Source organism: Neophocaena asiaeorientalis, unplaced genomic scaffold, assembly GCF_003031525.2.
Source record: "Neophocaena asiaeorientalis asiaeorientalis breed wild unplaced genomic scaffold, Neophocaena_asiaeorientalis_V1.1 scaffold429, whole genome shotgun sequence".
NCBI classification, from domain to species: domain Eukaryota; kingdom Metazoa; phylum Chordata; class Mammalia; order Artiodactyla; family Phocoenidae; genus Neophocaena; species Neophocaena asiaeorientalis.
The window spans coordinates 2,032,171-2,048,588 of record NW_020173550.1 but is presented as its reverse complement, the minus strand read 5'-3'; the positions used below and the strand labels follow the sequence as shown (position 1 = coordinate 2,048,588).

Genomic DNA, 16,418 nt, shown 5'->3' with positions numbered 1-16,418 from the left:
TTGATTCCTTCTAGTGTATTTTTCATTTCAGTTATTGTATTGTTCATCTCTGTTTGTTTGTTCTTTAATTCTTCTAGATCTTTGTTAAACATTTCTTGCATCTTCTCGATCTTTGCCTCCATTCTTTTTCTGAGGTCCTGGATCATCTTCACTACCATTATTCTGAATTCTTTTTCTGGAAGGTTGCCTATCTCTGCTTCATTTAGTTGTTTTTCTGGGGTTTTATCTTGTTCCTCCTTTTATCTTGTTCCTTTATCTTGTTCCTTCATCTTGTTCCTTGGCCAGAGGTACATAGTCCTCTGCCTTTTCATCTTGTCTATCTTTCTGTAAATGTGATTTTTGTTCCACAGGCTGCAGGATTGTAGTTCTTCTTGTTTCTGCTGTCTTCCCTCTGGTGGGTGAGGCTATCTAAGAGGTTTGTGCAAGTTTCCTGATGGGAGTGACTGGTGGTGGGTAGAGCTAGGTGTTGCTCTGGCGGGCAGAGCTCAGTAAAACTTTAATCTGCTTGTCTGCTGATGGTTGGGGCTGGGTTCCCTCCCTGTTGGTTGTTTGGCCTGAGGCAACCCAACACTGGAGCCTACCCAGGCTCTTTGGTGGGGCTAATGGCGGACTCTGGGAGAGCTCCTGCCAAGGAGTACTTCCGAGACTTTCTGCTGCCAGTGTCCTTGTCCTTACGGTGAAACACAGCCACCGCCTGCCTCTGCAGGAGACCCTCCAACACTAGCAGGTAGGTCTGGTTCAGTCTCCTATGGGGTCACTGCTCCTTCCCCTGGGTCCCAGTGCACACACTACTTTGTGTGTGCCCTCCAAGAGCGGAGTCTCTGTTTGCCCCAGTCCTGTCAGAGTCCTGCAACCAAATCCCATTAGCCTTCAAAGTCTGATTTTCTAGGAATTCCTCCTCCCATTGCCGGACCCCCAGGTTGGGAAGCCTAACATGGGGCTCAGAACCTTCACTCCAGTGGCTGGACTTCTGTGGCATAAGTGTTCTCCAGTTTGTGAGTCACCCACCCAGCAGTTATGGGATTTGATTTGATTGTGATTGCGCCCCTCCTACCATCTCATTGTGGCTTCTCTTTTGTCTTTGGATGTGGGGTATCTTTTCTGGTGAGTTCCAGCGTCTTCCTTCCTGTCAATGATTGTTCAGCAGTTAGTTGTGATTCCGGTGCTCTCGCAAGAGGGAGTGAGTGCACGTCCTTCTACTCCTCCATCTTGAACTAATCTCATACTCTTTTTTAGATTCTTGTCCCATATCAGTCATTAGAGACTACTGAGCAGAGTTCCCTGTGCTACACAGTAGGTCCTTATTAGTTATCTATTTTATATATAGTAGTGTGTATAGGTCAATACCAGTCTCTCAATTTATCCCTCCCACCAATTCTAAAATTTCTGATAGGTACATTAAAAAAGTTAAAAAGAAGCAAGTTAAATTAATAAATACTTTTGTTTAACACAATATATCCAAAATATTATCACTTCAACATGTAATCAGGTAAAACATTGTTTGAAATGAAATGCTTTACATTATTATTTTTTCTCATTAAGATTTCAAAATCTGTTGTGCACACCTCTTTTCGGGCTAGCTCCATTTCAAGTTCAATGGCCACATGAGGTATTGGCTGCCATATTGGACAGCACACATTTAGAGCCTTGTGGACCCTGCCAAGGCCTCTGAATGAGATGGGGAAGCCACTGGAAGCTTTGGGGCCCAGGAGCATTATCTCTGCCTTAGGTTCTAGAAGGTTCACTCCAGCTGTGATGAGAGAAGATTGCTGTGGGGTGGGAGGCAAAAGGACAGAGCAGGGAGACTGGGAAGGAGACCTTTACCAGTACACAGTGACAGTGGTTTGGACCGAGGTGGGGATGGTGGTGGTGGTGAGAGTGGCTGGATTCTGGGTATGTTCTTCTAGGTCTTTCTGCTGTGGATAAGAGAGCAGTCAAGGGAGGGCCAAGAATTTTGGCCTGAGCTACTGGAAGGCTGGAGTTGTTTTCAGAGGGATGAGGAAGACCCGGGGTTGGGGGCAGCCTTGGGGGAACATGGGGTGTGGTTTGAGATGCGGGTGATAGCCTTTCGGGTAGAGTTGATGGGCAGGCAGCTGGACATATGAGTCTGGGGTTCAGAGTGGAGGTCCCTGCCCTGGCTGGGGATATAAATTTGGGAGTTGACAGCGTATTGATGGTGTGTAAGGCCATGCATGAGTGGAGGGCCCTGGGGAGTGGGTGCATATAGAGGAAAGGGGGCTGAGCCCTGGTGGAGAAGATGGAACCAGCGAAGCAGGCCTGGAGGGAGAGCACAGGGAGGCAGCAGGAAGGCTGTGAGAAAAGGGAGGCTGAGGGAGCCACCAGTTGTGTCCAGTGTGCCGATGGGCAGGGGAGGAGGAACCCCCAGGGTCTCTGATCACTGCCAAGGAAGGAGGCAAATGCCAGGCTGCTGTGGGTCCAGGAGAGAGCGGGAGGGGAGAAAGTGACTACTGGTATAGATGACTCGTTTGAGGGGTTTTGCTTTAAAGAGGAGCAGAAAGATAGGGTGGTAGCTTAGCAGTGGGCGTGTGGTCATGAGAAGTTCTGTTTTTCCCTTAAAGACGGGCACTGTAATAGCAGATGGGGATGATCTAGTAGACGAGGGAGAGAGAGAGAAAAATGAGCTCATTCATACTCACAGCAGCGCTATGAAGTAGGTAGTATTTTCCAGACAGGGAGACTGAGGCGAAGGAAGGTCCAGCCACTTGCCCAAGGCCACACAGCTGATAAGCAGCAGGATGAGTAATCGATGCAGATGCCTCAGTTTTAGGATGCCCAGTCTTAATCATTCTGCTGTTCTGCCTCTTCGTTTCCTAGCTAGATTTGTGAGGTCTTTGAGAAGGAGCTCCTCTTACATGTACGGGTCCATTCCAGCACCTGGCAGGGAGAGGGCTGTGCAGAGGTGGGACTTGATAGATCATTAATGACCAGGTGATCGGAACACTGGGACCTGTGCTGGAAGTGTCATGGGAGGGTAGATGTGGCCACACCCTACTCTTTCCCACCCTCTGTGGGGCAGGGCCTCACGTGGCTAGGGTAGTGCTCAAGAAATACTGAAAAGCATTTGTTGGGTGGATGAGGAATGAATGAGAGACCATGGCGCATCCATCCTAGGACCTAAGCTGGTGGCTCTCCCTGGTATACCACGGTGCTGGCCAGATCTGGGCTCCTGCTCTGGTTTGCTGCCAGTGTGCTAGAAGATCTCCCATCCAGCTCTCACCAGAATGTCATAGGGTGGCGGGTGAGGGGTCTGTACAGACTGAATTCCTGCCTCCCTACTCTGTCTGTCATCAGGATGGACAAGAGGTGCTCTGCAGGTGGGAGTAGGCTGGTGGCTGGGGGGGGGGTCCCTGTGCCACTTGTTCCCCTCAGAACAGCTGAGACTTGGGGGTTGGGGCAGACACCACAGAAGGAACCTGACAGTTCCCGGGATCACCGAGGTGTTTTGCTCCACAGGCAGTGGCATGAAGCTCACAGCCACGGCTCTGATGCCAAGGTCCCAGCCTCCAGCTCATCTGCGCTTTGCTTGATTAAGGGCTCAGCCCTGCTAGAGCCTGAGGCTGGCCTTCAGCCTCTTCCTCACACTGCCGGGCTCCCAGCCCAGCGCTTGCTTTCAGTGGTCCCGGCTGCACTAAGTGTCTGCAGTAGCAGTCCCACCCCATGGGGTCTTTTGAAATGTGTGGGGACAGTTTCAGTGGTCACAGTGGTGGGGGTGAGGATGGTGGCTATGGTGCTGTTGGTACCCTGGCTGCTGAAGATCCCATAGTGGGAACTTCCTAAGGGCCAGCAGTGCTCCCTGACCGGAAGCCCTGCTCACATGTGTGACCTTGGGTGCCCAGGGACCCGGGGACACATCTTGCATCAACGGCCATCCAGTTGTGTGCTCTTGAGCCAGTCCCTTTGTTTCCCCATTTCCCACTTTTGTGAACAGGGCCACGAACGCCTAGTTGCTTGCTTTTTCATCTTGTGATAATTTTTTTTAAAATCAAAGTATAGTTGATTCACAATGTTTCAGGTGTACAGCAAAGTGATTCAGTTATATACACAGATATATTTTTTCAGATTCTTTTCCATTATAGGTTATTACAAGATACTGAATATAGTTCCCTGTGCTATATAGTAAATCCTTGTTGCTTATCTATTTTATGTATAGTAGTTTGTGTCTGTTAATCCCATACCCCTAATTTATCCCTCTGCCTCCCCTTTTCCCTCTGGTCTTGTTTGTCTTCTGTGTCTGTGAGTCTGTTTCTGTTTTGTGTACAGATTCATTTGTATTCTTTTTTAGATTCCACATATAAGTGATATCATATAATATTTGTCTTCCTCTGACTTTCATCACTTAGTATGATAATCTGTAGGTCCATCCATGTTGCTGCAAATGGCATTATTTCATTCTTTTTTATGGCTGAGTAGTATTCCATTGTATATATGTACCACATCTTCTTTATCCATTCATCTGTTGATGGACACTTAGGTTGTTTCCATGTCTTGGCTATTGTAAATAGCGCTGCTATGAACATTAGGGTGCATGTATCTTTTCAAATTAGAGTTTTCGTCTTCTCTGGTTATATGCCCAGGAGTGGGATAGTTGGATCATTTGGTAGCTCTATTTTTAGCTTTTTAAAGGAATCTTCATACTGTTTTTGAAATAAGTTTTAAATGAGACTTTGGTTTAATAGCTGTCATCCTAAAAGCGCACCGTACGTACAGCTTGCTCAGTGGACCCGCATATTAACTCACTTGATCTTCATCACAGCCTTAGGCGGGAGGGCTGCTAAGTGATCCCCATCTCACAGATGAGCAAGCCGAGTCCAAGAGCACAGTGACCCTGGGGGGTGTCCCCAGCATTGGCTGACTGCCTCCTTCCTTCCCTCCAGGGACAGGGGCAGACCCGGCAGTCAGCGCCAAGAGCAACCACTGCCTGGATGCCGCCAAAGCCTGCAACCTGAACGACAACTGCAAGAAGCTGCGCTCCTCCTACATCTCCATCTGCAACCGCGAGATCTCGCCCACTGAGCGCTGCAACCGCCGCAAGTGCCACAAGGCCCTGCGCCAGTTCTTTGACCGCGTGCCCGGCGAGTATACCTACCGCATGCTCTTCTGCTCCTGCCAGGACCCGGCGTGCGCCGAGCGCCGCCGCCAGACCATCCTGCCCAGCTGCTCCTACGAGGACAAGGAGAAGCCCAACTGCTTGGACCTCCGCAGCCTGTGCCGGATGGACCACCTCTGCAGGTAGGGGCCGCTGCAGCTCTGAGGGGAGTCGGCTGGGGTGCTCTGCCTGCTCGACATTCCCGAGTTCGCTGGATTAGGATCTGGAGCCCAGAAGAGAGGGTGGCTCGGACATGTGCAAAACAAATTGTCATTCATTCATTCATTCGTCCTTCCCTTCCTTCCTTCATCCATCCGTCCATCCATCCATCCATCCATCCATCCGTCCATCCATCCATCCATCCATCCATTCATCCATCCATTCATCCGTCCATCCATTCATCCATCCATTCATCCCTCCATCCATTCATCCATCCGTTCATCCATCCATTCATCCGTCCATCCATCCATCCATCCACTCATCCATCCATCCATCCATCCATCCATCCATCCATCCATCCATCCATTCATCCATCCATCTATTCATCCATCCATCTATTCATCCGTTCATTCATCTGTCCATTCATTTATTCAGCACAGGTTTATCATTTGCCTGCTGTGTGCCCAGCTTCAGGCTAAGCACCATGGGGGAAACCAAGATGAACCACCCTAGGAGCTCCTAATTTAACATCATAGACCCTAGAGCCTGGAGTAAGAAGGGACCTTCAGTGACTTTAGGTCCACTTCTAAAGGAAGCCCACCCATTATCCCAGTGAGGTTCTGTGGCCGTCATGGAAGGGCTCTTGCACATCCCAGAGGCAGCTCCTTCCACACTGACAGCTGAGCTCGTCTAGTGCTGGGTGGAGCATGGGGACTCTGACGGTCCTGGGTTTGAATCCTGACTTTTCCACTTACTAGCTGTGTGATTTGGAGCAGGCTTTTTAAATGTCCTGAGTGTCCATCCCTTCACCCATGGAATGGGAATAAACATGCCCAAGACAGAGCATTATTGTGAGGATTAGATGACATGTGTGTTAAAGCTTAGTGCAGAGTTTGGCATAAAGGAATTGCTTAATAAGTGTCTAATTACTTGGAAGGTTTGTTTTGTTACAGTGAGTTGAAATTTGCCTCTGTGATTCTTCCGTTTTTCTCGTTTGTTATTAACCGTTTATTGAACCTCTCTTGCATCCAGTGCATGGTTCTGAGGCTCAGGCACGCAGAGGTGAACACGATGCTCTCCAAGGAGCACCCAGAAGGGAGACAGACAGGGGGAGCTGGGATCCCAATGCAGTGGGCTGAGGGCTGTGGGCTCCCAGAGGAGGGTGCACAGGAGAAGGGCATCTGCCTCGACCTGGGGCTCCAGAGGACGGGGCCTGGAGCTGAACCTCGGAACATGAGAAGGAGAAAGCCAGGGGATGAGTCTGGCATGCAAATAAAAGGAACATGTAATGGGGCCACATGTTGTTGGTGGGCAGCTGTTAGATGGATATATGGATGAGGGAGAAACATCTTTTGCACAGAATTATTTGTTGTGTTATTTGTATATGGGGAAAGAATATGCAAAGGCTGGAGGGTAGGAGAGAGCCTGTGGTTATGGGCACCTGCAGGTGGTGGGTGCACGTGGAGTGTGGGCCACGGGGTGGGAAGGCCAGAGGTGAGGCTGCTAGGGAGACAGGGATTGCTTACTGTACCCCAGACACTGGTCTATTATATGGTTTATCTCATTAATCCTTGCAACAAGGCTACGAGGTAGGTACTGTTATCGTCTTTATCTGTCAAATGATCAGGGTCGTAGAAAGTAAATTGCCCAAGGTCACACAGCTCATGCATTTGAGAGCTGGATCCAATCTCCAGTGCTTTCCTCCCAGTGTAGCACACTGGCTTGGACTAAGATAGTGGCTGTGGGCATGGGGAGAAGTGTATCAGTTCAGAGATGATTGGTAAGTAGACTTGACAGGACTGGGGACTGGTTGAAAGTTCCCTGGAGGGAGAGGCATTTCTGTTTTGTTTACTCCGCACTTGGTCCTGCACATAGAGCCTGACGCATGGCGAGCGCTCCATGAACATTACTTGAATGGATACATGAATGGTGGCCACCATGTTTACCGGGTGAATAATTCTGGGGCGATGGATCATTCAGCACTGGGGGTGCGCAGCATCTGAGATGGTGGTGCGGGGGGGACCATTGCCACCCCCGTTGCAATGTCTGGGGCATTTGGACCTGTGGGCCTGGAGCTCAGTAAAGAGGTTGGAGTGGAGAAATGGGGTTGGGGGTTGTGGCGAGGATTGGAGGATGGGGCTGCAGAGGGAAGGGAGCTCAGGGCCTGTGTGGCTGAAGAGGAGGCACTACCTTGGTTTGAAAAATGAGCTGGAGTTCGGAGAAGGGCTGATCCCTGCAGGGCTGGGAAAGCCTGAAGAAAGTGGGCTTTTCTCTTTTGCTTACTTAAAGAAATATACCTTATTGCTTACAAAAACAATGGGAGCGATTTCAAATAAAATATGCACACTACAAGAGGATGGTTAAAAGTAGAAACCGAGGGACTTCCCTGGTGGCGCCGTGGTTAAGAATCCGTCTGCCAGGGACACGGGTTCGAGCCCTAGTCCGGGAAGATCCCACATGCCGTGGAGCAGCTAAGCCCGTGCGCCACAACTACTGAGCCTGCGCTCTAGAGCCCGCGTGCCACAACTACTGAGCCCACGTGCCGCAACTACTGAGCCCGCAAGCTGCAACTATTGAAGCCTGCTTGCCTAGAGCCCGTGCTCCGCGACAAAGATAAGCCACTGCAATGAGAAGCCCGTGCACCGCAACGAAGAGTGGCCCCCACTCGCCGCAACTAGAGAAAGCCTGAATGCAGCAGTGAAGTCCCAACGCAGCCAAAAGAAAAAGGCAAAAAAATATTAGAAACTGAGGGCCCACAAAAGGAAGTCAGGAGTCTGTCGGGCTGGGGCTCAGCTTCCCGAGAGCTGAGAGAAAGCCAAGACGGGATGGGCCATGTTACTCCCCAAATGTGACGGAAGGAGCCTATTGATTCTTGGATGGAAATGCATTTCTCCTTGTCCTAAATGCTGAACTGACCTGGTCAGGCTGCACAACAAACGGTGTATGTGGGGTGACAGGATGGACGAGGGACTGTAGGGGCTGGAGGACCAGCCTGAGTCCAGGCTCAGTGACCACAAGCCAGGGTGTCAGGACCAAGGCCAGGTGCACCACTGCCCGGCTTCAAACCTCAGGTGGACGTCTCTGCAGGGGTCCTGAGCAGAGCAGCCTTGTGAACACCCTTTATTAGTGGTGTTTTAAGGGAGGACAACATGTGCAGCTCCTAAAGAGATTGGAGAGCGTGGAGCAGGGTGGCTTTGGTGGCCTGTAGAACATCTGTGTCTGTTCAAAGAGCCAGAGGGGTTTTTGTTTGTTTGGAGATGGGGGGAGTTAGGAACAGGAGTGCTGGGGCAGAAGCTTCATGTGGTAGAACCAGAGGTGTTTAAACAAAACTAAGTATTGGGAGCGTCAAGAATGAGGCGTCCCAGGACCTAAGGGCTGACAGTTTTCTGAGAGGCACCGAGCCAAGCCTGTGAGTGCCATGCATCCTGATATAAATTTAAACAACAGTGGGACTTCCCTGGTGGTCCAGTGGTTAAGACTTCACCTTCTAATGCAGGGGGTGCGGGTTTGATCCCTGGTTGGGGAGCTAAGATCCCACATGCCTAGCGGCCAAAAAAACCAAAACATAAAACAGAAGCAATATTGTAACAAATTCAATAAAGTCTTTAAAATTGGTCCACACCAAAAAAAATCTTAAAAAAAAAAAAATAACAGCAACCATGGGACTCAAGGACAGTGCTGTGTCTGGATTATTGAGTTGGGTCTCGCATAGGAAGTTCCAGGTGATCCTGGATGTGGCCGGCTGAGCTCCTGGTCTAGAACCAGGGTGTTCCTCTAATGCATCTCCCCCAACTCCCATCCCACCCAGCTCCCATCCCCATGCAGATTTAAAGTATGGTCCTGCAAGTGGGAAGACGAGGGGTGAGGGCAGAACCCGAGTGTAGGGTGAGTCTGGCAGGACCTGGGGGTTTGTTACAGTGTGGCCAAGTGTCCTTGGGAAGCTCTGCCTGTGATGCAGAGTGGGAGGTGGGTGGAGGTGTTTGCCATGGTAACCCCGCAGCTGCAAGACCTGCCTTCTGTGTTCATCCTGCCCCTGGTCTTCCGCGTGATCCTGGATGGATCATTTCATTCTGCGTGCCCGGGCTGCTTCTTCACTGATCAAACAAGGATGCTCCCCATTTTCCAAGGACCCTTCCCGGTCTTTGAATCTGAGTCTATCACAAGCAGCTTTCCCATCTGCCTTCTTCCCCTGCGCGTCCACTTGAGGTCATATTCCTAGAGAGGTGAGCTCTTGCTACAAGAGGAAATGACCAGAGATCCCTCGTCAAGGTAGATGATGTGGAAGGGCAGCTTTGATGGAGAGGAGCCGACTTCCTTCCATGCTCTTGCGGGCTTGACTTACTGACGCCTGGACCCTGTCTCTGTGGTCTATGGAGGAGCCCGGGAGGTGATGGGTGGCTGGGGAGGGGGCCTCTGGAGAACAGGCAGTTCTCCACTACGCCCAGGAAGGGGCGCTCTCCCTTCCCTCCTGGCCTTGGTTTCCTCCAGGTTTCTGCCTACCAGGGTGGCCACCACAGGTGGAAATCTTGTCTGTGAAAATGGGACGACCCAGTGCCATGGTGTTTGGAGCAGGAATGGGGGACCCCCCAAGTCTTCCTGTCCTGGATACTTTAGTGGATGGAGCTGGCCTTGATGGGGGTCACGGGAGAGCCTCTCTGGGCTGACTCTTTGGGAATGAGGCCCTTATCTGCAGGCATCTCCTAGAACACGCTCCACGCTCCAGGGCTATAGTGCCCAGTTTGCACCTCACTGGGCCTGCCTGGCCCCCTTGCCCTTCAGCTTGGGGAGTTGGCCCGGCTATGCCCAGGCTTCTCCCCGAATGAATCTTGGCCCAGGACTCCTTGGGGGACAGCTCTGCCAGACTCCCGCCACACAGCACTACATTAAAGCAAGCCCATTGACGTGCTGTGCAGTGCACCTAGCGGCAGGCCTTGTACAGCCCCGTGTGATATTTACCAGGCTCTGCTGTGCTGTCTTACGAATGTTACTAAGCACAAAGCAGAGGGGTTTGCAGAGGGGTTTGAAGGGTATTTTTGGGGGGTGCTTGTGGGTATTGGGAGCATTTCCGAACCCTCTTCCTGCTCTTTGGACCAGGATCAGTTTGGGGTCAGTGACCAAGGCAGGGAACCTCTGAGCGTGGAAGCTTCCTGCTCAAGCCGTGGGTCCGATTCTTCTCGAAGTTGCACTCCGGGAGCCCATGCCCTGCCTTCTGCCTTTGTCTGGTTCACATCCCACGGGCCTTTAGGGCTGTGGATTTAGGACCAGGAGAAGCTTTTCCTTTAAAAGCCTTCTGATATGGAGTCTGGAAAGCCTGGAGAATCTCTTGGAATGGTTCCATGGAATTTGGCTAATTTCTCGTACCCCAGCCCCGCAGTGAGCCATGACCTACTTCTTTTTTAAACGTAATCTTTTGGTTTATACTTTCTCAGCTTCCACTCATTGCAAGGATGGTCCAGATTGTGTGTGTGTGTGTGTGTGTGTGATGATTGTGTTGTATTGTAAACTGTGTCCCTCCAGGCCTCATTTGGAGAGGCCCGCTAAAATGCCCTGTTCCTCTTGGTCGGCCAAGAGGATATAAATAACTCGGTGCTGGCCCTATGCCATATCTCGGGCTGTATGTTAACCTTTGGGTGCCGAGGATGTGCGTAAATAGATTCCAGCCTGGGACTGCCCTGGCTGCCTGGGCTCCTTTGTGCCATGGACACTGTCCTTGTCGGAGAGGATTGCTGGGAAGGCAACTGTCTGCAGGGAGCGGGGAGGCATCCCTTCAGCAAGCCCCCTCCCCACCCTTGCCTAGCTTGGTGCGTGTCTGGTGTCTGTAGGCAGTGTGGGTGGACAGGGCTGGGTTTGATTCTTGGCTCCTGGGGGCTGTCCCTCAGCTTCTTTTGGGCTCTGGAATCTGTTGGCTGATGTTTTCAGCAGATTTTCTCTAAATGGCAACAAATGATTATTTGAGTACAGGCTTGGGGCTTCCATGCCTTTACTTCTTTTAAAGGAGCGGATCTTGAATATCTCGAAATCAGATGTAAAGTTTTGCGTGTATATTCTAAAGAGAAAAACTCGTTGCTTTCATTAGATTCTTGAAGGATTCTTTGACCTCCCCAAACTTAAGAATCTCTGCCATCTCTAGATGGCCAACTTGGATTGGCTGTCTGAAGGATTGTGAATCTGCCTCCTGGCTCAATAGCAAAGAGAGCTGTGATTGATTAGTGATGTCTGCCACTGGCATGGAAGGGGCAGAATGGGTGCCCCGCTAGAACCCAGCTAGTCATTCCTGGGAGCAGTGGTTCACCAGTAGCAGGAGGAATGGGGGTCTTGGGGCCATTCCTTTATTCATTTGGCCACTGTTTGTTGATTATCCACTGTGGGCCAGGCCTCGTGTTGAGATTAGAGAGTTAATGAAGTAGGCAGAGGCCCTTGCCCTCAGGGGACTCACAGTCCAGTGACTGGACACTGTGGTGATTGCCTCTGCAATGGGAATGGAACCACACAATGAACCAGATGATAGCATTTCCATTCAAGTTCTCTTGAAATCCCAGTTCTGCTCTGCTCCCTACCAGGCCTTCTCTGGGTCACTCTGGTGGCTCAGAGAGCAGCTATTTCTTGGGGGAGATGAGCCACAGACAGATGAACTTTGTTCAGGGGCCCGTCTGGCCTCGAACAGAGCTCAGAACCCAGCAGGCCTATCTGTCTTCAGAGCAGAGCTGTGCCCAGGAGTGCCATGGGGTAAAGAAGTCACATCCTCCTGAAGAAGACTTAACCAGGTTGCAGTGGGGGGAGACTCTGTGGGGAGGGACATGGGATCCTCGACCCTGCCAGAGACCCTGAGACCCATCTTCCCCTTGAGGATCCCATGTTGGCTTCTGCTACTAGCCTCAGTAGAGGCCCTGTTTACCCTTGAACTCTGTGCCAAGGGTGCCTAGATTTTTCCTCTTGGAATTTCCTGTGGCAAATTGACACAAGGCTGGAATGTTGAACATTACTAAAAGCTCTGGGAGAATAAACACAGAGAGAAGCTGCAACCTAGATAGTTAGTTTGCAAGATAGGGTTTATACGGCTTTCTGCTCTGGCTGCTACAGGGAGGTCAGCACGGCTGGGTAGAGTGCCTTTACCTTTTATCACCCGGGCTGCTCTCTGGGCACCTGGGCTCCATAAAGCTCACACCCCAGAGAGATGAGGTGCACCCTTGCCTAGCCAAGGCTCCCACTGGTGGAGTTCTGTGTGAGAACCCACTCCATCCCTGGCTGATTGGAAGGAGGAATGACCCATCGTGGGGATGCTGCTTATGCAGAGAGAATCAGAGTACAAGTTGGTCAGGGTTGGGTGTGTTTTTGCTCACACAGGGCGGGGTGTGCTCTCAGCTACCCAGATGTTACTTCGTTCACCAGGCTTCCTGATTATTTCTGCTTCCATTCAGTGACCTGGGCTTTCTCTTTGCTACTGTCTGTGTCCCCTGGAGCTGCTTTGACAAGATACCATAGACCAGAGGGCTTAACCAACAAACATGTTATTCTCACAATTCTGGAGGCTGGTAGTCCAAGATCAGGGTGCCAGCATGGTTGGGTTCTCAGCAAGGGCCCTCTTTGGGGTAATTTCCTCACGTGGCTTCCTTGTTGTATGCGTGCCAAGAGGGATTGGGTGTCCCTTCCTCTTTTCATGAGGGCACGAATCCCATCACGGGGGCTCTACCCTCATGACCTAATTACTTCTCAAAGACTCCACCTCCAAATACTATTGCATTGGGGGATGGGGTTTCAACATATCAATTTGGAGTAGGGGGACACATTCAGTTTGTAACAAAGCCTGCTTGGTTCTCATCTCCCTGAGCCCTTTCTTAGCCTCTCCTTCCAATGTTGCTTTCTAGAACTCATCTGCATCCTTCCTGTGGCACTAACCATGTGGCTTTCCTTTGATACTTTATCTTCCCAACTAGGTCTCTGTTTTTAATATTCTTATATGTATATAATATGTGTATGTACTGCCATATATATGTATAATGTTGATTAACTTATTTAACGGATACTTATCGTGTACCAGACACTGTGCTAGACACTGGATATAAATACTTACTGGAGAACACAGTAGAAATGGTCCTTGCCCCCTTGGATCTTATAGTCTGATGGGGGAGGTAGACAGTAATCAAGCAAACAGACAAGTACATGGTTAACATCTTTGACATGAGCAGGATGTAGAAAGAGAGTATAACGGGGGAAGGAGGGAGGACCTCTTTGGGCAGAGCAGTCAGGAAAAGCGTACCTGAGGAGATGACATTTAAACTGAGACCTGGAGAACGAGGAGCCGGAAGTAAGCCAGGTAGAAGAAAGAACATCTCACTCAGAGGCAGTAGCATGTGCAAGAGTCGGGGGGAGGAGAGGAGCTTGGCATTGGCGTTGGCATTGACGGGGCTGGCGTGGCTGGAGCAGAGGGGACTCGGGAGAGACATGCAGGCAGAGCCAGGTCACACGGGACCGTGTGGCCCGGGGCAAGGAGTTTGGATTTCTTCTGCGTACACTTAGAAGCCAGCTAGTGACATTATCGAAGTTGTGACATAAAAAGATGACTCTGGCTACCGGGTGGAGAATTAAGGGAGAAGGCAAGAATGACCTCGGAGAGACCAGGGAGGAGGTTATTTTAGTATACTAGATCAGAGATGACGGCAGCCCAGGCCAGGGGATTGGCCGTGTGGAGTGAGATAAGTGAGTAAATTTGAGATATTTTGGAGATGGACATGATCTACCTTGATGTAGCAGCGAGGGAGACAGAGGAACTCGAGGAGAGCTCACAGACTTCTGGCTTGAGCCACTTGGTGGGCAATGGTGCCACTTCCTGAGATGATGAAGGCTTGGAGGGGGAGATAAATCAGGAGTTCCATTCTAGGCATGTTAATTCTGAGATGCCTTTGAGACATTCCTATCTGGAGCTTGACTGGAGTTATAAATTCTGGGGGTCATTAACATATTTATGGTGGTTAAGGCCAGGGGAATAAGTAGGTTCTCCTAGGGAGAGGCCAGCATGAGAGGAGGCCCTGAGAATGTGCCTGGCTCCCCTGTAAATGCCCGGTAAGGGTTTGGGGGTGTTGTTATGGCGCCCCAGGAGTCAAAGAAGATTTTTGAAAAAGAAGGCTTGGACAGCTGTGCCCGACGCTGTTGAGAGGTCTGGAAAGGTAAAGACACCAGGTAACTGTTGGATTTGGGAAAGTGGAAGGCGTTGGTGACCCGAAAAAAAAAAAAAGAAACCCGATCAGAGCTAAAGAAGTGTTTGTAAGTTGGTTGGTCAGAACTTCCTGGGAAATATCCTCATGGAAAGGGAACCCATCCAGTGTGGGGAAGTTGCTCATCTGTCCCTTCAGTGGAGAGATAGCTGAGGAAAACTCAACACTGGCTTGGCTTTGGGAAGTGTGGGCTGGGGGTCCTGCCAGCATGGGCCACCCAGGGGCTCCGTCATGGCACTCTGCAGGTCCTGGGAGCACAGCCTCGGCCAGGGTCAGTCTGGATCCTGAGGCCGTGCAGCCTGGGGACAGCCCGTAGCGTGGGCCACACGTGCCTGAGGGTCTTGGATGCTAGTGCATACCCTGCAGTGGGATTAGGACCTCAGCATCCCCTCCTCCCATGTCCTCCCTGGGCTCTCAGGGACCACGATATGGATACTGCAGACTCAGTTTCTCCAGCCATGGCCGAAAGACTCTTTACAATGTGGGAAGAGACCTTTCTCTAAGCTCTGGGCTCTTCTGAGCAACCTAGCTGGCCCGCCCTCTCAGAGAAGAAGGCTCTGGGGCTGCCAGGAGGACCCTTGCTTTTTCAGCCTTCTTCATTGAGGAGATTCCTAGAACAGGCTGAGCAGTGCCTGAGAGGTGCCCCCAGGCTCCCTGCACTGGACCTCCTCTCCGTGCTGGCTGTGGGATGTGACCTCTCCTGTAGCCAGCCAGGACGTGGTCTTTGACCTCCCGGGGCGGTACCCACAGGGGTGAGGAATCCTGCCCTGTTTCTTCTTAAGTAGCATTAGCCTGGTATTCTGGGGCCAGCTGTCCTCCTCAGGGCCCTTTTGGGGGCTCTCTTGGAATGCTCGGAGACCTGCACATGCCTCTGTTATCCCAGGGGTCTCTGAGGTGGGTAAGCATAGCGGAGCACCATGGGCGTCCTTCCACCTAGAGTAGAACCAGGACATTGAATTAAGCACCAAGGAACAGTAAGATCCTCAAACAGAGCGAGAGGGAAATTTGGGGAGAGCTGCTCAGACCCTGCCTGGCCCAAGATGCATTGCGCTGGTCCAACAGGAGTCCTCCTGAGTGTGCGAGTTCTCCATCACTCAGCCTTTGGTGGGCTGGGGGTGGTCTCTGCGCACTGCGACGTGCTCAAGAAAAGATTCCCCGGAATGTTCTTCAGAGGGGCTTGAGTCGCAGCCCCGGCTTCAGATCCTTGCGTAGGCAGTTCTGAGACCTCAGCCTGGTTCTTTAACGTCACGCAGCCTCTGTGCTCCTTGTCAAAATCAGGATGGTTACGCCCACATGGAAGCTTGGTCCCCCATTCCCCAGGACTTCCTTGGAGCTCCATTTCCAGGTGCTCGGCAGCCCGGATGCTGAGATAAACTGCCGGCCTGCCCAAGCAGCCCCCAGGCTGTGCCGGCTGGGAGGGGGAGGGCTGGCCCCCGAGGCTGGCAGGGGCTGTCGGGCAAGGTGGCTTGGAGGAGGTATCTGAGCCGAGCTTGAAGGAGGAGTAGGCAGGCCTGTTCTAGCAGGCAGCCCTTCTGGTCCTCGCAGGGGGAATGTGTGTCTTGAAACGGGGGGCCAGGCAAGGGTGAATCAGCTCCTAAAACCTTTGTGCATTTTGCCAAGGAGTCTGATTTTCTCCAGAAGACAATGGGAGCCATGAAGTGTTTTAGGCAATAGAGTGACACAGTAGTTAGTGCTTTAGAAAGATCCCTCTGGCCACTGTGCGTACAATGGGTCAGAGGAGGGAGTGGCTGGAGACCGGGGGGCCTGCTGGGGACCCACTGTGATGGGGCCTGAGATAAGGAGGCTGAGGCAGAGGGGGGGTGGGGAGGGGCTGGGTCTGAGACCTTCAGAGGTCGGTTCCCAGGGACTTGCTGAACATGGACAGTGAGGGAGGGGGGAGGAGTCCAGGCGGACACTGCAGTCTCTGGCTTGGTGGCCGG

General features: G+C 51.4%; 1 protein-coding gene across 1 annotated transcript in view; it reads left to right on the top strand.

Moving 5' to 3' along the window:
* The window catches only part of GFRA2 (GDNF family receptor alpha 2), a 90,912-nt gene that overhangs the window by 32,809 nt on the left and 41,685 nt on the right, over positions 1 to 16,418 (top strand). Inside the window, exon 4 of the mRNA XM_024747761.1 lies at positions 4,896 to 5,250. Coding sequence (XP_024603529.1) covers positions 4,896 to 5,250 — 355 coding nt within the window. The remainder of the gene's footprint in view (positions 1 to 4,895; positions 5,251 to 16,418) is intronic.